This window comes from Lissotriton helveticus, chromosome 4_1, assembly GCF_964261635.1.
Source record: "Lissotriton helveticus chromosome 4_1, aLisHel1.1, whole genome shotgun sequence".
Lineage (NCBI taxonomy): Eukaryota > Metazoa > Chordata > Amphibia > Caudata > Salamandridae > Lissotriton > Lissotriton helveticus.
Genome location: NC_136063.1, coordinates 703,892,969 through 703,918,456, shown reverse-complemented (window position 1 = coordinate 703,918,456; position 25,488 = coordinate 703,892,969). Strand labels below are relative to the sequence as shown.

Here is a 25,488-nt window from a genome sequence, read left to right as displayed (position 1 = left end):
GGTGCAAAAGATGTTGGAGCTTGGAGTGATTGAGCCATCAGAGAGCCCATGGGCCAGCCCAGTAGTCCTGGTGCCAAAACCTCATACCCAAGATGGTAAGAGAGAAATGAGGTTTTGCGTGGATTACAGGGGTCTCAATGCTGTCACTAGGACAGATGCTCACCCCATTCCAAGAGCAGATGAGCTCATTGACAGATTGGCTTCTGCCAAGTTTCTGAGCACATTTGATCTGACAGCTGGCTACTGGCAAATCAGACTAGCTGAGGAGTCAAAAGCCAAAACAGCATTCTCTACCCCTAGTGGACATTATCAGTTTGTGGTAATGCCCTTTGGTTTGAAGAATGCACCTGCCACTTTCCAAAGGTTGGTGAACCAAGTCCTTACTGGGTTGGATGACTTTTGTGCAGCTTATCTGGATGATATTGCTGTCTTTAGCTCCACCTGGGAGGATCACCTGATCCACCTGAAGAAAGTTTTGGAGGCCCTGCAAAAGGCAGGCCTAACTATCAAGGCCACAAAGTGCCAGATAGGGCAGAGTAAGGTTGTATACCTGGGCCACCTAGTAGGTGGAGGCCAGGTTCAGCCACTGGAAAGCAAAATCCAGGCCATACAGGACTGGGCTCCTCCAGTTACCCAGACACAAGTCAGAGCCTTCTTGGGCCTGACTGGGTATTACAGAAAGTTTGTGAAAAACTATGGGTCTATAGTGACACCATTAAATGACTTGACATCCAAGAAGATGCCAAAAAAGGTTCAGTGGACAGTTAGCTGTCAGAAGGCATTTGAAGACCTGAAGAAGGCCATGTGCTCTGCACCTATCCTAAAGAGTCCTGACTACTCCAAACAGTTCATTGTTCAGACAGATGCTTCTGAGTTGGGGGTGGGAGCTGTACTCTCACAACTTAATCAAGATGGTCAAGACCAGCCAATTGCTTTCATTAGCAGGAGGCTAACCCCAAGAGAAAAACGTTGGTCAGCCATTGAGAGGGAGGCCTTTGCTGTGGTTTGGGCATTAAAGAAGTTGAGGTCCTACTTGTTTGGAACTCACTTCCTGGTGCAAACAGACCATAAGCCCCTCCTATGGCTTAATCAGATGAAGGGTGAAAATCCCAAACTGCTCAGGTGGTCCATTTCCCTACAGGGGATGGACTTTACAGTGGAGCACCGCCCAGGGACTGACCATGGTAATGCAGATGGTCTCTCCAGGTACTTCCACTTAGAACATGAAGACTTATCTGGTCAAGGTTAGTTTAATGTCCCTGCGTTTGGGGGGGGGTTGTGTAGGAGAGTAGGGTCTGCTATCCTATGGTCACCCCAAATTTTTGCTTTTTGCTTCACTGGTTTTCGACTACTGAGGCTGTGGGCCTGCTGATCAGACCCCCAGCCTGCTGTTCTCTCACTAAATTAATGACACATGTGCTATAGGCACATACCAATTGGAAATGGATTCCTTGTCAGCCCCTGTAGAATGCACTATAGGTGCACAGGGCACAGGAGCCACTAAGGCCTACCAGGGGCTGCAGCATATCTTTTGCCACCCCTGGCTGGTTCTTAAATTGACACAACTGGCTGATCACTCAGCTGGGGTAAGGTGGTGTACACACCCCTTGCTTAGATATAGTATACCTATGTCTAAACCTATATCTGGACACATGTAAACCTGTGAGCCACTCCTATAGACAGGCCTCACCAATCCTGGAGGCTGGGTGCATGGTTTTTATGTGAGATGGAGCTCTAGCATGAGCTGAGCCTGTCTGCAGCCGTCGGGAACAAATCCCTAAGCTGTTTCAGGATAATGCCATACCATATACTATTAAGTGCCTTATAATCCTCGCGGTTATTTAGCAACTCTGGTTTGGCTTTATCAAAACATGTCGTGTAAGGTGTCATACGCTTTGGAATACCATCCCCTCGCCAGTTCTGGCGACGGGGATGGCATTCCACCCCTCTAGAGGGGTAAGACATGTTACTTCACTTTAATGCGGTTGATTTCTCCAAAGGCCTTAAGATCCACAAAATGGATGCCTCTGCCACAGACAAATGTCTGGACCCCTGGAGCTGACCGAAACCCAGTCAAGGGGGTCCTGGACAAAGGGTTTCCTGTCACAGGAGGGTGTCACCGCCCTCCAGACAGGAGATAGTGTATTGTAGCAGGGAGGTTTGAAAGAAACCAGACACTGCCTGGGGCGCACAAGGCTGCCCCTTGCATAATCCGGCCAAACCGGTTCTGGGGCACTCCAGCCCTCGTGCCAGGGCGGCCTGGATCAAAGGAAGGGGGTGTATCCACCCACTTCCTGGGTCCCACCCATAGGAGGGGACCTAGCAGGTAATCACGCCCACCAGATTCGAATAAGAGTGGGAGCAGTGCCAATGCACATCAGATTTCCTGGAAGAAACATTTGAAACGATATTCTGGACCCTTCGCCCTCCATCTCAACGTGGAAGCCCGAAGAATCTCCCTTGTGGTCAAGGAGTGACCACCCTGCAGCAGCAGGCACCATCCAGCCCTCGACGTCTACTTGGTTGCAGTTCCCGCCGGAACTCGAGCGACTGAGATCGACGAGATCAAGCCTGCCCAGCTTCTAACAGCCCGATCCACAGTCCCTGCAAAGCTGAGACCCGTGGAGGCGACCGGAAGCGTGGGGCACGCCATCTTGAAGTGACCACGAGACGCTGACCGTGCAGCCCACGAGTGACCCTCGAAGCTGTACACCGGGGTTTGAGAAGCCCCCACCCTGAGCTACTCCTGAGCCGAAGTTCAGCCCTCCACACTCGACGAGTGCTGCGTGGGGCCCTTTGGCACGATTTGGCTCAACGCGTTGGCCCGGTCACTTGCCAGCTGGCTTGTGGTCCCTGTGCCGACGAACTACCAAAGAAGACTCGTGATTCTGGTTGCTCCAGATCCACACCAGCTCCCCTGAAAGGGAGCCCCGACTCTGACCTTCCTGGTCCGAGTGAGACGCCATCTTCCAATCCCGCGTGGATTGCTCTTACCAAGGCTTGTTTGCTCCAAACCGGAAGCCGACTGCACCGACGGTGAGAGCCTGCGTGGGACAGATCGTGACCTGCTCCTGGACGTCGCAGATGCCCCAGAGCCCACGTGACAGCGAAGAGAAGCGCCTCGACGACCACCTGATTGCGCCCGACATTGCCTGGTTCCGTCCTGGTTCCACCCTGGTCACTGCTGAGTGACCCAGACTCTGTCCCCTCTGCTTTCAGGTACTCTACAACTTGAGTCCACCCTTGGACTCCACCGGACACTTCGTCTTCACCCTGCCCGCAGCCCTTTCAGCTTCAAGCACCAAGAGCCTGCGTGTCAAAACCCGACGCCACTTCGACCCTGTGCACCCACTTCCTGTGGGTGAGGTAACTTTGCTCCGCCGGTGTTCCCACACTGGTGCACACCTCTAGGGTCTGTGTGTTAAGTTTTGTTCCTCTAGGTTCAGCGGAAGTGTCCTTAAACTTTAACTATTTGACTTTTACGCACCATTGGTTAACATTGGTGCATGCGTGCGCTTTCCGCACATCTCCCGAATCCCGAGGGCCATTCCCGACTTCAGCATTGCTTGTCCTGACTGCTCCCAGCGATTCCCTAGGCCCTAGGCCTAACCACTGTTCGAGTGGCCTCTCTTATACCACTTGTTTAGTATATGGTTTGAGTGGCCCCCTGCCCTCATCCATAATTGTGCAACTTTGTATGTTTAAACAGTGCTTTTGATTTAACGCTTGTGCCCCTTTATTCATAAAGAATACTGGGGATTGTTTTTAGTAATAAACACATATATTTTTATAATATATACTTGTGTGGTGTCCTTTCATTTGGTATTACAGGATTGTATGTGGTAAAACAGCTCGCTTAACACGACCTCTTAAGTTAAGCCTTTAGGCTGCTTAGTCCATGCTACCCCTAGGATAGCTTGTCTAATAAGGTTGACTTACAACCAGACACCATAAGGGGATTGTTTGGTCAGGTAGTAGGTGGTTCCAGAATTGGAAACATCCCCTACCAGGCCAACTTCTCACACATATACTCTAAAGTGCATTATGAACCTCGCGGTTAAATGCTATCTTTGATTTGGCTTTATCAAAACATGTCGTGTAAGGTGTCATATGCTTTGGAAAACTACCCCCTCGCCAGTTCTGGCGACGGGGGTAGCATTCCACCCTTTTAGAGGGAGAAGACATGTTACTTCCACTAATCCCGGTTAAAGTTAACCAGAGCCTCAGCATCACAAAATGGATGCTGCTGCCACAGACACAAGTCTGACCTCCTGCTGCTGGGAGTCCTTCCAGCGAGGGAGGCTTGGACAATAGGTTTCTGTGAGAAGTTGGCCTGATGTGCAGTGTTCACTATTCTAGTGATCACTATATATCAGTCCAAACAACCCTTATTGATGATTGGTTGTAAGTCAACCTTATAGACCAGCTATCCTAGTAGCATGGATACGAGCAGTCTAAGGCTAAGACTCTAGAGGGCGTGTTAAGCCAGCTGTTTTACCATCACATTACCCCTTGAACACCCAGTGAAAGAACACCACACAAGTTGTTATGAAAATAAACAATGTATTTATTTATAACAAGACTACCCTGGCTCTTTATGAGACAGGGAGCTAAGCACACAACAAAACTCTTACGAAAATACTTAAGTTAGCACGTTATACACAAATGCCCGAGGGGCACGAACAACCATATACTCTAAAAGTGGAATGCGAATTACTAGCAGGTAAGTAACAGTTCTAATAGGCTTTGGAATCGCTAGGACTTGACTAGGGAATCGTTAGATTACTACTAGGAGGCCCAGGGGACTCGGGTGCAGAGTGTGCACTCTCACGCGGGATGCGGGACAAAGTCTATGGAAGCTAGAATTCACAAAGTTAGTGTTCACGGGCGAACCCGACCTGGTAGGGAGAAAACGACAGTGGATCCTGACCCTTGGATAGTGAGGCTATGCTGGGACACCGGAGTGCCGAAGTTACCTAGCCCAGGGGCTGCGGCTGCATAGGTCTGAAAAGACGTCGGGGATCTCGTTGCCGGACCAGGAGCCTGGAAGGAAGAAGTTGCTGGCAGGCGACCAGTGAAGAAAAGTTCGATGGATCCAAGCCTGGATCAAGGAAGAAGAAAACCTGAAAGCAGAGGGGACCAAGTTCTTGAATCACTAGCCAGTGATTAAATGGGCACCAGGATGGCACCGGGCGAAGTCACCGCAGTCAGGTGAGTGGGCGCTGCTGGGCTCTGCAGTCTCTCGGACCAGGAGGCGTTGTCGGCGACCAGGATGGAGGTGCGAGCTGTCCCACGAAGATTCTTGCTGTCGACGTCGCTGGACCCAGGATTGGGCAACAAGTCTTGGCAAATGCAAGGCCCACGCGGTGGACCTAAAATGGCGTCTTGGGCGGACCAGGAGGGTCCAGGGTACTTCTCCGATGGAGGGAAGCAAGGGCCAGTCTGGAGCAACCAGACCAGCAGCAGAAATGTCGTCGGGCGTCGTCAGGAAGGCCACAAGCCAGCGGGCTAGTAGCCAAACAACGCGGTGAGCAGCAAAAAGCAGAAGGGCCCCACGCAGATCGTGGAGATGCTGGGGGGCTGCTCTTCGGTGCTGGAGCTGCTCAGGGTGGGGGCTTCTCGGACCCCAAAGCACTCACCAGGAATTCACTCGGCGGGCTTGCTGGAAAGAAGTCGTGCAGTCTTGAAGATGGCCGGTCCCTCGAGGTCTCGTCGCACCCACGGTTCTCAGCTGGGCTGTAGAGGTGGGTAGAGGTCAGAGGTGCCAGGGAAGCCAGTTCTCGTCGAGCTGGGCAGTCGGATTCCGGAGGAAGGACTTGCAGCAGACCGCAGTGTTCTTAAGATGGTGCCTGCGGATGCAGGGTGACTACTCCTTAGTCACAAGGGAGAAATCTTAGGAAGAAGTCTTGAGTTCCTTTCGTGGAAAGTAGTTTCAGGATTCAAAGATGATCTGATTTGGAAGGGGGCCAGTTCCTACCTTTATCCTGTAAAAAGGGGCTGGCACGCGACTAAGTCCTGCCCTAGGGGTGGGACTAGGAGGGGGGTGGTTACACCCACTTCCTTGGCGGGCTTTTCCCCAGCACAGGGTCTGGAGTGACCCTGGAACTGGTTCCAGCCAGCCTATGCACAGTGAGCACCGGGGTGCCACGTGCAGTCACCTTCCTCTAAAGCCCTGCCTACCTACAATACACAAAACCCTGTCTGGGACGGTGCTGGCACCGCCCCTGGCAGGAAACCCTTTGTCCTTATCTCCTGCTCTGGGAGGACTCCCAGCAGCAGGAGGGCAGACTTGTGTCTCGGTGGCAGCATCCATTTTGTGGAGCTGAGGCTCTGTTTGACTTTAACCGGGGTTAGGGGTTACATACATGTCGTGTCCCTCTAGAAGGGTGGAATGCTAACCCCGTCGCCAGAATTGGCGAGGGGTTAGTATTCCAATTCGTATGACACCTTACTCGACATGTTTTGATAAAGCGATACCAGAGTTGGCATATAACCGCGAGGATTATAATGCACTTAAGAGTATATGGTATGCGATATCATGGAAACGGCTAAGGGATGGATCCCGAAAGCAGCAGACAGGCTCAGCTCATGCCAGAGCACCATCTCACACGATTCCAAGCACTCTGCCTTCAGGATTGTTAAGGCCTGCCATAGGAGTGACTGATAGGAGATCTGTGTGTCCATTTTTAGGGTTAGATATAGGTATACTATATCTAAAGCAAAGGGTGAGTACACCACCTTGCCCCAGCTGTCGTGCAGCCAGTTGTGTCAGTTTAGTTAGTCAGCCCAGGGGTGGCATAATACATGCTTCAGCCCCTGGGAGACTTCTGGGTACACCTCAGCCCTGGGTACAGGGACTTGGAGAGGGCCCAGTGCCAATTCAGCACCTAAGTACAATTTGGATAGAGAGAACAGCTAGGCTGTGGGTCTGATTAGCAGGCCCACAGCCAGGGAAAGTCGTAAACCAGTGCAGCAAAAAGCAAAAATCTGGGTGATCATAGGATTGCAAACCCTACTCTCCTACATGACCCCCCCCCCCAAACTTTGGGACAATAAACTAACCTTGACCAGGTGAGTCTTCTTGCTCTAAGTGGAAATACCTGGAGAGCCCATCAGCATTGCTGTGATCAGTACCAGGTCTATGCTCCACTGTAAAATCCATCCCCTGTAGGGAAATGGACCACCTAAGCAGTTTGGGGTTTTCACCCTTCATCTGATTTAGCCACAAGAGGGGCTTATGGTCTGTCTGAATGGTGAAGTGAGTGCCAAACAAGTAGGCCCTCAGCTTCTTCAGGGCCCAGACCACAGCAAAGGCCTCCCTCTCAATAGCTGACCAATTTTTCTCTCTGGGTGTCAACCTCCTACTAATGAAAGCAATAGGCTGATCATTACCATCAAAATTCAGTTGAGACAGAACAGCCCCCACACCCAACTCAGAAGCATCTGTTTGGACAATGAATGGCTTGGAGTAATCTGGACTCTTTAGGATAGGTGCTGTGCACATGGCCTGCTTTAGGTCATTGAATGCTTTCTGACAGCTTGCTGTCCACTGAACTTTCTTTGGCATCTTTTTGCTTGTCAGGTCATTAAGAGGGGTCACTATGGACCCATAATTTCTGACAAACTTCCTATAGTACCCAGTCAGGCCCAAGAAAGCTCGAACCTGAGTCTGGGTGATTGGAGGAGTCCAGTCCTTGATGGCCTGTATCTTACTCTCCAGTGGCTGAACCTGGCCTCCACCCACAAGGTGGCCCAGGTATACAACCTGTGTCTGCCCTATCTGGCACTTTGTGGCCTTGATAGTGAGGCCTGCCTTTTGCAGGGCCTCTAACACTTTCCTCAGGTGGACCAGGTGATCCTCCCAGGTGGAGCTAAAGACAGCAATATCATCAAGATAAGCTGCACAGAAGTCATCCAGCCCAGTGAGGACTTGATTCACCAACCTTTGGAAGGTGGCAGGTGCATTTTTCAGTCCAAAGGGCATTACCACAAATTGATAATGCCCTCCAGGGGTAGAAAATGCTGTCTTGGGTTTGGCCTCCTCAGCTAACCTGATTTGCCAATACCCAGCTGTCAAATCAAATGTACTTAAGAAGTTGGCAGAAGCCAGTTTATCTATAAGTTCATCTGCTCTTGGTATTGGGTGGGCATCAGTCTTAGTGACTGCATTGAGGCCTCTGTAGTCTACGCAAAACCTCATCTCTCTCTTACCACCCTGGGTGTGAGGCTTTGGCACTAGAACTACTGGGCTAGCCCAAGGGCTATCTGAGGGCTCAATGACTCCCAGCTCCAACATTTTCTGCACTTCAGTTTTGATGCAGTCTCTAACATGATCAGGCTGTCTGTAGATTTTACTCTTGACAGGCAGACTGTCTCCAGTGTCAACATCATGGGTACACCAATCAGTTTGGCTGGGTGTCAGAGAGAACATATGTCTGAAGGATTGCAAGACTTGCCTGCAATCCTGTTGCTGATGTTCAGTGAGGCTGCCACAAAAGACAACACCATCAACTGATCCATCATCAGGATTCTGAGTGAGCAGGTCTGGGAGAGGGTCACTCTCTTCCTCCTGTCCCTCATCTGTGGCCATGAGCAAGCTCATGTCCTTCCTGTCAACATATGCCTTGAGCCTGTTAACATGGAGCACTCTGAGAGGGCTCCTGGGAGTTCCAAGGTCCACCAAGTAGGTAACCTCTCCCTTTTGCTCAATGATGGTGTGGGGCCCAGACCATTTGTCTTTCAGAGCTGCTGGGGCCACTGGCTCCAGCACCCACACCTTCTGTCCTGGCTGGTACACAGTCAGAACAGCCTTTTGGTCATGCCAAGCTTTTTGAAGTTCTTGGCTGGCCTCAAGGTTTTTGGATGCCTTCTCCATATACTCAGCCATCCTGGAGCGGAGACCAAGTACATAGTCCACTATGTTGGTTGCAGGCTTTTTGAGAGGTCTCTCCCATCCTTCCTTCACCAAACACAGGGGTCCTCTTACAGGATGCCCATACAGAAGCTCAAAAGGGCTGTAGCCAACCCCCTTCTGTGGGACCTCTCTGTAAGCAAACAAGAGGCAGGGGATCAGGACATCCCATCTTCTCCTAAGAGTTTCAGGTAGCCCATGAATCATCCCTTTGAGGGTCCTGTTGAATCTCTCAACAAGCCCATTGCATTGTGGGTGGTAGGGTGTGGTGAACTTGTAGTTCACACCACACTCCTTCCACATTGCAGTCAGATATCCTGACATGAAGTTTGTACCTCTGTCAGAAACGACCTCCTTAGGGAAACCCACTCTGGAGAACACTCCAACTAGGGCTCTTGCCACTACAGGTGCTGTAGTGGTCCTAAGGGGAATAGCTTCAGGATACCTGGTGGCATGATCCACTACCACCAGTATAAACTTGTGCCCTGATGCTGTCTGGGGTTCCATTGGACCAACAATGTCAATCCCCACCCTTTCAAAGGGAACCCCCACCACAGGTAGTGGTATGAGGGGGGCCTTTGTTGTGCCACCTGACTTACCACTGGCTTGGCAAGTGACACAGGAGCGACAAAACTCCTTGGTATTCTCATTCATATGGGGCCAGTGAAAGTGTGAGACAAGCCTGTCCCAAGTCTTTGTCTGACCTAAGTGACCTGCAAGGGGAATTTCATGGGCCAAGGTGAGAAGGAAACCTCTCAGAGACAAGGGGATGACCAGCCTCCTGGTTGCACCAGGCTTGGGGTCTCTTGACTCAGAGTACAGGAGTCCATCTTCCCAGTATACCCTGTGGGCACCTGTGGCATTCCCTGCAGCCTCAGCAGCAGCCTGCTGTCTGAGGGGTTCAAGGGAAGGGCAGCTCAACTGTTCCTTCCCCAGGTCTGCTCTGGAGGGTCCCCCTGAGCCCAGAAACTCAACTTGATCAAGTTCAAGCTCTTTAGGCTCAGTTTCCCTCAGTTCTCTCAGATCAGCCTCCTCAGAGACTTGATCCTCAACCTGGGGTAAGGGGGAAGGCAAAGCCTTACCCTTACTGCTCTTCTTCTTGGAAGGTGTCTGTCCATCATTTCAGGATCCAGCACCTGTTCAGTGGGGCATTTTCTGGCCTGTGACCTAGTCACAGCAAGCACATGTGCTGGCAAGCCTAACATTTCCATGTGAGTCCTCTGCTCCACTTCTGACCATTGTGATGACTCCAAATCATTGCCCAACAAACAATCAACTGGGAGGTCTGAACTGACTACAACTTTCTTCTGTCCCTTCACTCCACCCCAGGAGAAAGCCACAATTGCCACACTATGACTAGTAGTGACATTGCTGGCATTGGTCACCAGGAAATCAGTACCTGGCATGATCTGTCCAGGGTCCACAAAGTTAGGTGTCACCATGGTGACACTAGCACAAGTGTCCCTATAGGCCTGAGCCATTTTGCCATTTATCAAAGGTGTCTGCCTGTATTTGCCCAAAGTATTGGGACTTATTTCAGGGGACATATCCATATCCCCTGTACAGACAAGGACAGCCTGAGTGAGTGTGCCAACTAAGTTGTCAGACCCCTCAGTACCCAAGGTTAACCCAACTAATGCCTTGGGAGGTACACTACCACTACTGACTGTACTAGGGGGTGCAGTTGCTTTAGGGGCTGTAGTGGCAGGAGTTTGTCCTCCTCTTTTGGTGCACTCACTAAACCAGTGAGATTTACTTTTGCAGTACTGGCACCACCTTTTTGACTGGCCTTCTTGAGTCTTCTTCTTCTGGGAAGCCTGACCCCCACCCTCTTTGGCTTGTTGGGGACCTGGTGAAGACTTCTGGTCATTTTGCTCATTCTTAACATTACCCTTCTGGTCTGCTTTCTTCTGACCACCCTGGTTCTGGTTCTGGTTCTGCTTGATCCTTGTCCTGACCCATTTGTCTGCCTTCTTTCCCAATTCTTGGGGAGAGGTCAGATCTGAATCAACAAGGTGCTGGTGCAGCAACTGGTTCTGACAATTGTTTAAAATTTGTTCTCTCATCATTAGATTATACAATCCTGTGTAATCTGTAACCTTGCTACCCAGCAACCAGCCCTCCAAAGCCTTAGTGGCACAATCCACAAAGTCAGACCAGTCCTGAGACTGAGTTTTCTGGGTGTCTCTGAACAGCAACCTGTACTGCTCAGTGGTTAAACCAAACCCATCAACCAGTGTATTCTTCAGGACCTGGTAATTGTTAGCATCCTCCACTCTTGTAGTGAGGAGCTTATCTCTACCTTTACCATCAAAGGAGAGCCACAGTATAGCTGCCCACTGACTCTGGGGAATGCACTGCACAGTGCAGGCCCTCTCCAGAGCAGCCATCCATTTCTGGATATCATCCCCTTGCTTAAAGGGGGGCACTATTTTAGTCAGGTGTTTAGTATCTAAACCCTTCTCTCTATCTCTTGGGAGATTGCTGCCACCAGTGGGTGCTAGCCCACTCATCTGCTGCTCTCTAGCAAAGGCAAGCTTCTCTTTGGCCAGGGCAAGTTCTTCCCTTTCAATCCTCAGTTCAGCTTGTCTCATTCTAGCTTCATGCTCTTTTCTCTGAGGGGAAGTAAATCTCCTCTGTGGAGGATTCCTTCTCCCCTGAGAAGAGGCATTAGAGTGCAGAGATCTATTGGAGTCCCTAGAAAGAGATCTATCTCTCCTAACTCCAAGGTTAGGCCCACTTCGGGTTAGTACTGGGGGTCCCCCAGATCCTAGCCCAAGTAAGTCTAAGTTGGTCCTAGTTAGCCTTCTGACTACCTCAAGACCTTTGTCTACCTCGTCCCCAGAGAGTTCCTCCTGATCCCCCTCCTCAACTGCTGAATCAGTGTTGGGGAGGTCTGGATCCCCAGAGGTTCCCTCTAAGGCTGGCATGTTCTCATGTAACTGAGAAAGCTCTCTGGCATCATATGTCTCTAAGAGACCTATCAGAAAGGGAATTGTGGGGTTAGACCCCTGCTTCAGTTTTCTGGAGACACAGATCTGTCTCATCTCCTGGAAACTGAGAGCTGCATATCTTGAAGTGACCTGTGGAGGGTCAACACTGACCAGGGGAGTCTCAGTAGAATCTCCCTGGGTAGACATGCTTTTCTAGTGAGGTGTAAGTGGTGCACTTACCTACACTATATGTTTGCCTACTGATCCCTTGCTAGAGTTGTAGTTTAGGGTGTGCTAGGCCCTAGGAGCTACAACAGCTGGTTCAGTAGAACTCAGAGTATTCTAAGCTAAGTTATATGTACCTTTAGTACTCATGTGATCTTTCACAAGATATTCTTAGGGCATGTGTGGTAAAACAACAGCAAGCTCAAATCCCAACCGCTGCTCACCAATGTGAGAAGTTGACCTGATGTGCAGTGTTCACTATTCTAGTGATCACTATATATCAGTCCAAACAACCCTTATTGATGATTGGTTGTAAGTCAACCTTATAGACCAGCTATCCTAGTAGCATGGATACGAGCAGTCTAAGGCTAAGACTCTAGAGGGCGTGTTAAGCCAGCTGTTTTACCATCACATTACCCCTTGAACACCCAGTGAAAGGACACCACACAAGTTGTTATGAAAATAAACAATGTATTTATTTATAACAAGACTACCCTGGCTCTTTATGAGACAGGGAGCTAAGCACACAACAAAACTCTTACGAAAATACTTAAGTTAGCACGTTATACACAAATGCCCGAGGGGCACGAACAACCATATACTCTAAAAGTGGAATGCGAATTACTAGCAGGTAAGTAACAGTTCTAATAGGCTTTGGAATCGCTAGGACTTGACTAGGGAATCGTTAGATTACTACTAGGAGGTCCAGGGGACTCGGGTGCAGAGTGTGCACTCTCACGCGGGATGCGGGACAAAGTCTATGGAAGCTAGAATTCACAAAGTTAGTGTTCACGGGCGAACCCGACCTGGTAGGGAGAAAACGACAGTGGATCCTGACCCTTGGATAGTGAGGCTATGCTGGGACACCGGAGTGCCGAAGTTACCTAGCCCAGGGGCTGCAGCTGCATAGGTCTGAAAAGACGTCGGGGATCTCGTTGCCGGACCAGGAGCCTGGAAGGAAGAAGTTGCTGGCAGGCGACCAGTGAAGAAAAGTTCGATGGATCCAAGCCTGGATCAAGGAAGAAGAAAACCTGAAAGCAGAGGGGACCAAGTTCTTGAATCACTAGCCAGTGATTAAATGGGCACCAGGATGGCACCGGGCGAAGTCACCGCAGTCAGGTGAGTGGGCGCTGCTGGGCTCTGCAGTCTCTCGGACCAGGAGGCGTTGTCGGCGACCAGGATGGAGGTGCGAGCTGTCCCACGAAGATTCTTGCTGTCGACGTCGCTGGACCCAGGATTGGGCAACAAGTCTTGGCAAATGCAAGGCCCACGCGGTGGACCTAAAATGGCGTCTTGGGCGGACCAGGAGGGTCCAGGGTACTTCTCCGATGGAGGGAAGCAAGGGCCAGTCTGGAGCAACCAGACCAGCAGCAGAAATGTCGTCGGGCGTCGTCAGGAAGGCCACAAGCCAGCGGGCTAGTAGCCAAACAACGCGGTGAGCAGCAAAAAGCAGAAGGGCCCCACGCAGATCGTGGAGATGCTGGGGGGCTGCTCTTCGGTGCTGGAGCTGCTCAGGGTGGGGGCTTCTCGGACCCCAAAGCACTCACCAGGAATTCACTCGGCGGGCTTGCTGGAAAGAAGTCGTGCAGTCTTGAAGATGGCCGGTCCCTCGAGGTCTCGTCGCACCCACGGTTCTCAGCTGGGCTGTAGAGGTGGGTAGAGGTCAGAGGTGCCAGGGAAGCCGGTTCTCGTTGAGCTGGGCAGTCGGATTCCGGAGGAAGGACTTGCAGCAGACCGCAGTGTTCTTAAGATGGTGCCTGCGGATGCAGGGTGACTACTCCTTAGTCACAAGGGAGAAATCTTAGGAAGAAGTCTTGAGTTCCTTTCGTGGAAAGTAGTTTCAGGATTCAAAGATGATCTGATTTGGAAGGGGGCCAGTTCCTACCTTTATCCTGTAAAAAGGGGCTGGCACGCGACTAAGTCCTGCCCTAGGGGTGGGACTAGGAGGGGGGTGGTTACACCCACTTCCTTGGCGGGCTTTTCCCAAGCACAGGGTCTGGAGTGACCCTGGAACTGGTTCCAGCCAGCCTATGCACAGTGAGCACCGGGGTGCCACGTGCAGTCACCTTCCTCTAAAGCCCTGCCTACCTACAATACACAAAACCCTGTCTGGGACGGTGCTGGCACCGCCCCTGGCAGGAAACCCTTTGTCCTTATCTCCTGCTCTGGGAGGACTCCCAGCAGCAGGAGGGCAGACTTGTGTCTCGGTGGCAGCATCCATTTTGTGGAGCTGAGGCTCTGTTTGACTTTAACCGGGGTTAGGGGTTACATACATGTCGTGTCCCTCTAGAAGGGTGGAATGCTAACCCCGTCGCCAGAATTGGCGAGGGGTTAGTATTCCAATTCGTATGACACCTTACTCGACATGTTTTGATAAAGCGATACCAGAGTTGGCATATAACCGCGAGGATTATAATGCACTTAAGAGTATATGGTATGCGATATCATGGAAACGGCTAAGGGATGGATCCCGAAAGCCGCAGACAGGCTCAGCTCATGCCAGAGCACCATCTCACACGATTCCAAGCACTCTGCCTTCAGGATTGTTAAGGCCTGCCATAGGAGTGACTGATAGGAGATCTGTGTGTCCATTTTTAGGGTTAGATATAGGTATACTATATCTAAAGCAAAGGGTGAGTACACCACCTTGCCCCAGCTGTCGTGCAGCCAGTTGTGTCAGTTTAGTTAGTCAGCCCAGGGGTGGCATAATACATGCTTCAGCCCCTGGGAGACTTCTGGGTACACCTCAGCCCTGGGTACAGGGACTTGGAGAGGGCCCAGTGCCAATTCAGCACCTAAGTACAATTTGGATAGAGAGAACAGCTAGGCTGTGGGTCTGATTAGCAGGCCCACAGCCAGGGAAAGTCGTAAACCAGTGCAGCAAAAAGCAAAAATCTGGGTGATCATAGGATTGCAGACCCTACTCTCCTACAGTTTCCTGTCACAGGGAGGTGCTAGCACCGCCCCAGACAGGCTATAGTGTATTGGGGCAGGGAGGGCTGAATGAAATGAGACACTGCCTGGGGCACACAAGGTGTCCCATGCCTAGTCCAGTTCAAACTGATGCTGGGGCACTCCAGCCCCAGCTCTGGCGCGAAACTGGACAAAGGGAAAGGGGTGTAACCACCCCCTTCCTGGGTCCCACCCTTAGGAGGGACCTAGCAGGTAATACAGCCCCTAGATTTGGTATATAGGTAGGAGCTGAGTCCCAAGACTTTAGATTTATCCTGACTGAAACTTGAAACGAAACTCTGGACCTTCGACATTCTACTCGACGTAGAAGACTGAAGAATCTCCCTTGTGGTCAAGGAGTGACCACCCTGCACAAGCAGGCACCACAAGCGATCAACGGTTTGCTTTGTCGACGCTCTTGCCGGAGCCCGAGCACAGATCCTGACAAGACCCGGACTTCCAGACTTCCTTCAGCCCGATCCACAGCCACAGCAAAGCTGAGACCCGTGGAGGCGACACGAGACGTGGGACCGGCCATCTTGGAAAGCCAGCGAATTGCTTTCCGTGCAACTTCTGAGGCACCCTCGAAGTTGTGCATTGGGGATTGAGAAGCCCTAGCCCCGAGCACCAACTGCACCGAAGATCAGCCCTCCACACTCCATGAGTTCTGCGTGGGGCCCTTCTGCATTTTCCTGCTCGACGCGTCTGTCCGGTCACTTGCCCGTTGGCTAGTGGCCTCTGTGACGACGAAACCTTCGACTTACAACGCTGGTCTGGTTGCTCTAGACTGGCCCTTGCTCCCCTGAAAAGGAGCAGCCCATCAGACCATGCTGGTCTGATTAAGAAGCCATCTTCCTTTTCTGCGTGGGTTGCCTTTGCCAAGGCTTGTTGACTCCAATCCGGAAGCCAACACCGCCGACAGAGAGATCCTTCGTGGGACAGTCCGTGCCCAGCTCCTGGTCGTCGTCGACACCTCCTGGTCCACGTGGCTGCAGAGACAAGCTTCACGACATCACCTGATTGCTTCGCGACATCGCCTGGTTCCTTCCTGGTCACTGGCTAGTGACCCAGACTCTGTCCCCTCTGCTTTCAGGTACTCTTCATCCTCGATCCTCCCTTGGATCCACCCGGACACTTCTCTCCTGGTCGCCTGCAGCATCTTTCTCCAAGGCTCCATAGGAATCAGCGAAGAAACCCGACACACTTTGACACCTATGCACCCGCTTCCTGTGGGTGAGGTAACGCGAGTATTTCGGTACTCCTGTGGGTATTGACTATCCTAGTGTCCTAGTTTCAAGTAGCTTTTCCCTAGTCCATCCGGAAGTGTCCTAAAAGTACTAGTCTCCATTTCTTTCGTTCCCATTCTAACTCTATGGTAACTGCATGCCCTGATTAGCAGGATCCCAGGCCAACTAAGTCAAAAACCAGCTAAACACAAGGCAAAAAATCTGGGGTAACCATAGTCAGGTATCCACCTTCCTACACAGACTTCCTCAGGGTTTGGTTTGTGCAAGCAGACATGTGGCTTCCAGCATCACTGTTAAATTCACTCACAAAGGAATATTTTCTTGCCACCACTTCAATTTTCTTATTAATTGTGAATGGGCATCACTATCCAAGAACACCATCAGTTCTCCAACCCATCAAGCAAAATCCTATAAAGAACTCATGTCGCTCTTGGATACAAATTCAAACAGAAAGGACTTAATACCTGTGAATTACACAATATTGGTGTGAACCACCCATGGAAGTTTCTAGTTCCAGTCTGCACCTGGATTATTTAGAAGGTGAGGAATCTGCAGGTAGAAGTATCCATACGAATAGTACCCCTTTATATCTATCTGCAATAAACCTCAACTGCTAAATAGTGCACCACTCAAATTTAGGCAAACCGAACCTCCTGCAGAAACCCATCAGTCGTGACTGACTTACCTGCTTCATTTTCTTCCTCTTTACGGAGATGCTTATCACAGAAATCAACCAAAGTCATGTAAGCTTCAATTGCTCCAGCTGTGTCTGTATTTTCAAGGGTATGTGACTGTACCTCCTCCTCAGCCTTTTTTACTGCACTGCTCAGATAAGTGTGAGCTTTCTTGTAAAGACATGCTGCTATCTATAACAGAAGTAGAAAGACAAATAGGCTTTATTATAATTTGGAAGTACACAATAGACAATATGTCGTGAATATGCAATACCTATCAAAAGTACAGATAAACAAGATGTGCAGATAGTTCAGGCTAAAAGAAAAGAGTAATCCTCGAAGACTTGAGACATCTCCCAACCTTAAGTAGATTTCGGACAATTCTGTGCTACAACATCCCTCTTTTATACTTTGTGCTTCCAAAAGGACACAGAGTTTGGATAATCTGACTAGGTGTCTCCGGAACAGACTGCTAGACATGTGCAGGGGTGTTATGCAATTAAATTAATGAAAACAGACTGTGCTCTTCAGAATTCCCAAGAATGCGAGGAGCTTGGCCCAACCTCAGACCTGGGTGTTTTGGGTATATAAATAGGCTCACAAGAAACAAATACATTGTCTACTTTTTGTTATAAATACAAGCACTAACAAAAATTGCCACTACTCTGTGACATGGAAACTGCTTGCAAAGTTGTTAGGCCAAATTGTGTGCAGCGGATACCTTTCATGTGTGCCTTTAAATACATGAGGCCCCTCTCACAGAAATGCAGTGCACATACCTCTATTTCTTTCATAAGCAAGTTAGGTAGATGATAACAGTCAATGATGAGGTCATGGAAGTAGATAATAGAAGATACTCTATGAATGGAAGTACAGTAGTCAGCTTAGACACATCTTCTGCGGGCATTATTCTTTGGGTCCATCTTCTGGGATTCTTGGTAAATTTGACCAGAATACTCAATGGAACATGTTCTACTTAAGTTTAGAAGTTTGATTTCACCTTCCATTCTTATATATTTTCTGTGCTATGCAATAATTTTCCAAAATGATTTCTCAAGGCGAACACTACTGAGGAGGTGCACGCTCACCAACACATTGATGGCAAATAATTGTAAAGCAAGGAAAGTTCAAATGAAAAAAAGATTAAATCAAACCACAATACTTCAGTAAAACATGTTCCTGTGACTATTCTATTGAAATCGCCCATCACTTTAAGAGGCACCCAAACAAAAAGGCCTCCAGAATATATGTGTACAGCCCATATTCTTTTAATTATCAATAGTAGGCAGTAGTCAACAAAACGGCACAGGTGCTCCTTTAATTCTATTAATTCTAATTTAGAATAGGTAGTAGTGGTTTAGAAGACCACACATCTCGGGAATAAGTAAAAAACCTTCTATCCATATATAGGTGGTGCTGTAACGGTACAATAGAACCCTACTGCCACAGGTGCCTTAAAAAATGTTGGTATAAAGTACCTCATTGTGAACACAAAAGAGCTTAGTACCCAATAACTCAAAAGGAAGTCTAATGTAGTAATTTGAATTATCACTGTCTTGGTTATCTTAATCACTATTAGTTCAAATGAAAGACAGAAGCCAAATGTTTGTCGATATGCAGCATGTATTCAACACAGAAACAGCCAATACGTGTTTTGTAACACTGAGGTGACTTCTTCAGGGCTGAAAATACACATACACAAACAAGTTACTTACCTTCAGTAACGATGTATCTGTAAGAGACATATTAGTTATAGATTCCTTACCTTAGAATTACCCCCAAGCGTCAGACTGGATCTGGAAAAAATTTCTTCAGCAATACCCCTGCACGTCTGTCGACTTCACGTCCGTCGTCGTGCTTGCCGGGATGAAGTCGCAGTGCCTACGTAGACATTGCCCATGCACGCCAACGTCAGTTCTGACACGACTTTCCATGGCAGAAGCACAGAGCCATGAAAGACACTGACCACTGGTGCACCATGCTAGGGCCCTACAAGGGAGTCCCTATTTCTAGACGTCAGTTCGCAGAGTGGGGAGTATGGTTCGGGAGGTAAGGAAGCACAAGTTACTTACCTTCGGTAACGATATATCTGTACGAAACAGTGGTTAGTATTAGATTCCTTACCTTAGAATATCCCCAGGCGTCAGACTGGATCGGGAAAATTTTGCGTAGCATTACCCCTGCGCGTCGGTAGGCGTCATCTGCGGCTCCGCGTCCGTCGTCGGCGCCGGGATGACGTAGTCTGAGTACTTAGACGCCGCCCTCGCGCGCTGACGTCAGTTCTTATACACAGCATTTCCGTGCCAGAAACGCAGAGCCATGATAAACACCAACACTGGTGCCATACAAACTAGGGCCCTGAAAGGGGAGGACCTTAACCCTAGATATCGGTTCGCAGAACGGGGAGGATGGGTGGGGCAGTAAGGAATCTAATACTAACTACTAATTCTTACACATATATCGTTACCGAAGGTAAGTAACTTGTGCATCTGAAAGAAACAGGTTAGTATTAGATTCCTTACCTTAGAATAGATACCCCAGCAATACCAACCCCAGTGGTGGGTCTGCAAACCAATGATCACACCAGAAAGTCCTGGAGAACGGAACGGCCGAAAAAGCCATCTCTCCGGACTTGGCTGTTCAGGCAGTCGTGTCTTGCGAACGTGTGCAGCGAGGCCCGCGTAGCTGCCTGACAGATGTCCTGCAAGGGGACTCCCCGACCCAGGGCAGTAGTAGCCGCTGTGGCCCGAGTGAAATGGGCACCTAGCCCCACAGGAGGCTCCTTTTTAGCCAGAGAGTAACAAGCCTTGATGTACAAGACGAGCCATCGAGAAATGGTCCGCTTGTGCACCGCCCGCCATTTATTAGCGCCCACGGAACCAACTAAGAGTTGGTCATCCACCCGGAACTGGCGTGTGCGATCAAGATAGTAAGAGAACGCACGTTTTGGGTCCAGACGGTGGAGCCTCTCTTCCTCTTTCGAGGGATGCGGAGGCAGAAAGAAGGTGGGCAAGGTGATGGACTGCCCGATGTGGAAGGCTGTGACTATCTTGGGCAGGAAAGAGGGCCTTGTCCGCAACACAACCTTGTCCGGATGGACAGAAGGAAGGGAGGTTGAGAAGAAAGAGCCTGGAGCTCACTCACTCTCCTGGAACCTGCAACCAGGAAGGCCGTCTTAAGAGTGAGAAGACGGAGAGGACAGGAATGAAGCGGCTCAAAGGGAGCACACATCAAGAATGTCAGAACCAGATTCAAGTCCCACTGAGGCATCACGAATGGAACAGGTGGATACATGTGCGTGATGCCTTTCAAGAACCTCAGTACAATACGGGACTTGAATAAAGATGGCTGATCAGGTAGCCTTAAGAAGGCGGAAAGGGCAGAAAGGTAGCCCTTGATAGTGCCCAGAGCAGAGCCCTGCTGGGCAAGAGAAAGAAGGAAGAGGAGAACCTCGGAAAGAGGGGCAGAAAGGGGATCCACAGCCTTTGCTGTGCACCATGCCACAAATCTGTTCCACCGGCAGGCGTATACCGACTTTGTGGAGGGACGCCTGGCTGCCAGAATCACATCACAGACTTCAGGAGGCAAGTCGAATGGCCTCAACTGTCGCCGCTCAATCTCCAAGCATGGAGGTGGAGGCTGGACAGGTTCGGGTGGAGGACCGTCCCCTGCTGCTGCGACAGAAGGTCCTCCTGAAGGGGCAGGCGGATCGAGGGACCGACTGACATGCTGAGTAGCTCGGGATACCAGTATCTTCGAGCCCAGTCCGGAGCCACAAGGATAACTTGGGCCCGGTCGCGCCTGATCTTCTTCAGCACTCTGGGCAGAAGTGGTATAGGCGGAAAGGCGTACAACAGACCGCAGCTCCACTCGCGCCGAAAGGCGTCGCCGAGCGAGCGCCGTCTTGGAAACTCCAACGCGCAGAACTGATGACATTGCGCGTTCTCTTCTGTGGCGAATAGATCTAACCAAGGCTCTCCCCATTGCTGAAAGAGGCCGTTCGCCACGTCCGAGTTCAGACGCCATTCGTGATCCACCGAGCACCGACGGCTGAGTTCGTCCGCCCTGGCGTTCAGAGAACCTGCCAGGTGTTGAACCGTCAGAGTCACACCCTGACGTTCCAGCCATTGCCAGAGGCGCAGAGCCTCCTGGCAAAGGGTCCACGACCCCACTCCGCCTTGTTTGTTGCAGTACCACATGGCGGTGGTGTTGTCCGTGAACACCTGCACTACACTCCCGTTGACAAAGGGGAGGAATGCCTTCAGTGCCAGGCGAATCGCCCGCAGCTCCAACAGGTTGATATGGAGCCGGGACCCCGCCGGAGACCAGATGCCTCTGATCTCCGCCTCTCCCAAGTGGCCACCCCAGCCCTGGAGGGACGCGTCCGTCACAAAAACGAGCTCCGGTTGGGGAAGGGAGAGGGATCTGCCTCTGACCCAATCGCGGTCCGTAAGCCACCACTGCAACTGTCTCGCAGTGCCCTCCGAGATCAGGACATGGTCGGATAGGTTGCCCTGATGCTGGGCCCACTGAAACTTCAGGTCCCACTGCAGAGCCCGCATTCGCCACCTGGCGTGATGCACCAGTAGGATGCAGGAGGCCATCAGCCCCAGAAGCCGCAGCGTCAACCTGACCGAAACCCGGGATAACGGCTGAAAGATGGGAATCAGAGCCTGAATATCCCGGACCCGCCGTTCCGGAGGATAAACCCGAAACTGCGCCGAGTCGAGAACCGCTCCGATGAAAAGGAGCTTTCGGCACATTGATGGAAAACCCCAGCTCGTGCAGGAGGTCTGCCGTCATCTAAAGGTGGTGGACGACTGTTTGGGGCGAGCCCGCCTTCAACAACCAGTCGTCGAGGTAGGGGAAGACTGAAACCCCTAACCGGCGCAGATGAGCTGCGACCACCGCCATCACTTTCGTGGACACCCGTGGGGCGCTGGTAAGGCCGAATGGGAGCACGATAAACTGAAAGTGCTCGTGGCCTACCGTGAACCGCAGGTAACGCCGGTGGGCCGGCAGGACGGTGATGTGAAAATACGCATCCTGCAAGTCCAACGCTACCATCCAGTCTTGTGGGTCTAGAGCAGCCAAGACCTGAGCCAAAGTCAACATCTTGAACTTCTCCTTCCGGAGGAAGCCGTTGACGTTCCTTAGGTCCAAGATAGGACGGAGGCCTCCTTTGTCCTTCTTGGGTACCAGAAAGTAGTGGGAGTAGCAACCACACCCTACTTCTGGCCCAGGAACGCGCTCGATGGCCCCCTTGGCCAAGAGGGCCGTAACTTCCTCCTGCAGAAGTGTCAAGTGGTCCCCCGACACACGGTGGTTCTGCGGTGGCATGGCTGGAGGAGTGGACTCGAAGGGGAGGGAGTAGCCCCTTCGGACGAGCTTTAGCACCCACCTGTCCGATGTAATCGCGCGCCAGCGGGAGTGGTGATGGCGAACCCTGCCACCCACTGGCGTCACGTGAGCCCGAAAGCTCGGACTAGGAAGATTTGGAGGCTGCAGCGGGAGGAGGTGTGGACTGACCTCGCCGCTGCCCTCTACCGCCACCACGGCGGAATCCACGGCCACCACCGCGCTGGGGAGCGTTCTGCGGCGCGTGGCTGGCAGCACGTGTGGAACCGCCCCTTCCTTGGCCACGAAAGGGGCGAAACGAACCCGTCTGCTGGCGCTGGGTCGAAAGACCCAAGGACTTGGCCGTGACCCTGGAGTCCTTGAAGCGCTCCAGCGCGTTGTCCGCCTTGTCACCGAACAGGCGACTGCCATCAAATGGCATGTCCATGAGGGCATTCTGGACGTCCGGCGAGAAGTTGGCAGATCTCAGCCAAGCATGGCGACGAATCGCCACCGTCGTGGACATAGCCCGTCCCAGCGAGTCGGTCGTGTCAAGACCACACCTGATCGAGTACCTCGCCGCTTCCCGGCCTTCAACCAAGGCCTGGTTGAGCTTGTCCCGCACTTCCTGCGGGCATTGCGGCAAACACTCCGCGACCGTATCCCACAGTGAGTGGGTGTAGCGGCCCAAGAGGCACGCGGTATTACAAGACCGCAGTCCAGCGCTCAAAGAGGAAAAGACCTTTTTGCCAAATTGGTCATACCGCTTTGACTCCCGATCGGGCGGGGCCGATGGGAATGCGGACTGTGAAGTGGAGGCCTGGATCACCAGACTCTCCGGGGAGGGATGGGTGGAGAGGAAGGCAGGGTCGTCCGAGCACGGACGGTGACGCCTGGCAACGTTCCGGTCAACCGGTGCACCGGAAGCGGGCCTGGACCAGGTGCCCAGAAGGACATCCGTCAGGGCCTCATTAAACGGCAGCAGAGGCTCCTGAGGGCATGACTGCGGTTTAAACACTTCGGTCAGAATGTTAGGTTTGACCTTAGCGACGGGGAGCTCAAGGCGCAAGGCCTTGGCAGCCCTCATCAGGACCACCGAATAGGCAGCCCCCGCCTCTGACGCCACAGGGGAAGGCGAGACAAACCCAGGGTTGGGCGACTCGTCCAGACCACTGGCATCACCCAAGTCACCTACCCAGTCCTCATACTGGCAGGCACGGGATAAAGGGTCTTCAGACCCCTCCCAACCCTCTCCATACTCGTCCTCATCGCCGTAGTCTGGGTCGACGATATAGACTGGTTCCTCGGAGCCAATGGGCTCCAACGGCGCCGGACTCGGCGTCGGACGAAGCCGGTCCGACTCCGCGTCAGGAGTCAGAGAGGGAATGGGGGTGGCGCCGCGCGGCACCGGGGACCCGACGCCGGCCGGAACCGACGGCGGAGCCACGGCGTCGCGCGGAGGCGGCACCACGGGTTGGCCCAATGGAATCGGCGCCGGAGAGGCCGGTAGACCAGCCGGCGACGAACCTGAGGGACCCAGCGGCGCCGGGGCCGGAGCCGCCGGCGGCGTCGGGGCAGGAGCACCCGAACCGCTCGGGCCCTCAGACGGGACCGACGGGCCCGCAGGCGCCGTAGGCCCCGCCGGAGGAGACCTCGCCCTCATAGCCATGAGGAACGCCTCAATCTCCTCACGCGACGCGCCTTCCCCAGGGACCGACGGGTATGGGGCAGACGGCGTCGGCGACCCACGCGGGGCCGCGGGGGTGGGGCCACCCGAACCCCCGGCCGCATCACGCGTGCGTCGGGGGGAGTCGGGGGTACGATGACGATGCCCCGACTTCTTGTGACGTTTACCTGACGAACCGGAGGAATGGCGGCGACTCCCGGAGCGCTCATGGCGGCTCCGCGATCGCTACCTCGACCGCTCCCTCGACCTCCGACCGGACCGGGACCGCTCTCGACGCGGGGCCGACACTCGGAGCTCGAGCAGCTTGCGGGACCGCTCCCGTCTAGCTTTACTAGTCAAGGCCCGGCAGTCGACGCAGGACTCCACGTCGTGGTCCGCGCCCAGACACCGGAGGCAGAGTCGATGGTGGTCGGTGACCGACATCAGGCGGTCGCACCCGTCGCAACTCTTGAAACCGGGCATCCTACCGGCACCGTAGAAAGAATTTAGAATTATCAAAAAACTTGGTCAAAAGACCGGAGTACTGCTCTTCGGATCTGCGCTAACTGGCGCGGAAAAAAGAAGAACTGACGTCAGCGCGCGGAGGCGGCGTCTATATACTCCAGCGACGTCATCACGGCGCACGACGCCGACGACGGACGCGGAGCCGCAGGGGACGCCTGCAGACGACGCCTACCGACGCGCAGGGGTACTGCTATGCAAAAGTTTCCGGATCCAGACTGACGCCTGGGGATATTCTAAGGTAAGGAATCTAATACTAACCTGTTTCTTTCAGATACTTCGGTCAGAATGTTAGGTTTGACCTTAGCGACGTGGAGCGCAAGGCCTTGGCAGCCCTCATCAGGACCACCGAATAGGCAGCCCCCGCCTCTGACGCCACAGGGGAAGGCGAGACAAACCCAGGGTTGGGCGACTCGTCCAGACCACTGGCATCACCCAAGTCACCTACCCAGTCCTCATACTGGCAGGCACGGGATAAAGGGTCTTCAGACCCCTCCCAACCCTCTCCATACTCGTCCTCATCGCCGTAGTCTGGGTCGACGATATAGACTGGTTCCTCGGAGCCAATGGGCTCCAACGGCGCCGGACTCGGCGTCGGACGAAGCCGGTCCGACTCCGCGTCAGGAGTCAGAGAGGGAATGGGGGTGGCGCCGCGGACCAGACGCCGGCCGGAACCGACGGCGGAGCCACGGCGTCGCGCGGAGGCGGCACCACGGGTTGGCCCAATGGAATCGGCGCCGGAGAGGCCGGTAGACCAGCCGGCGACGAACCTGAGGGACCCAGCGGCGCCGGGGCCGGAGCCGCCGGCGGCGTCGGGGCAGGAGCACCCGAACCGCTCGGGCCCCCAGACGGTACCGACGGGCCCGCAGGCGCCGTAGGCCCCGCCGGAGGAGACCTCGCCCTCATAGCCATGAGGAACGCCTCAATCTCCTCACGCGACGCGCCTTCCCCAGGGACCGACGGGTATGGGGCAGACGGCGTCGGTGACCCACGCGGGGCCGGGGCCACCCGAACCCCCGGC

General features: G+C 52.6%; 1 protein-coding gene across 1 annotated transcript in view; it reads right to left on the bottom strand.

Moving 5' to 3' along the window:
• Positions 1 to 25,488, bottom strand: part of PRKDC (protein kinase, DNA-activated, catalytic subunit) — a 3,158,350-nt gene that overhangs the window by 799,556 nt on the left and 2,333,306 nt on the right. The window contains exon 72 of the mRNA XM_078687323.1: positions 16,954 to 17,134. Coding sequence (XP_078543449.1) covers positions 16,954 to 17,134 — 181 coding nt within the window. The remainder of the gene's footprint in view (positions 1 to 16,953; positions 17,135 to 25,488) is intronic.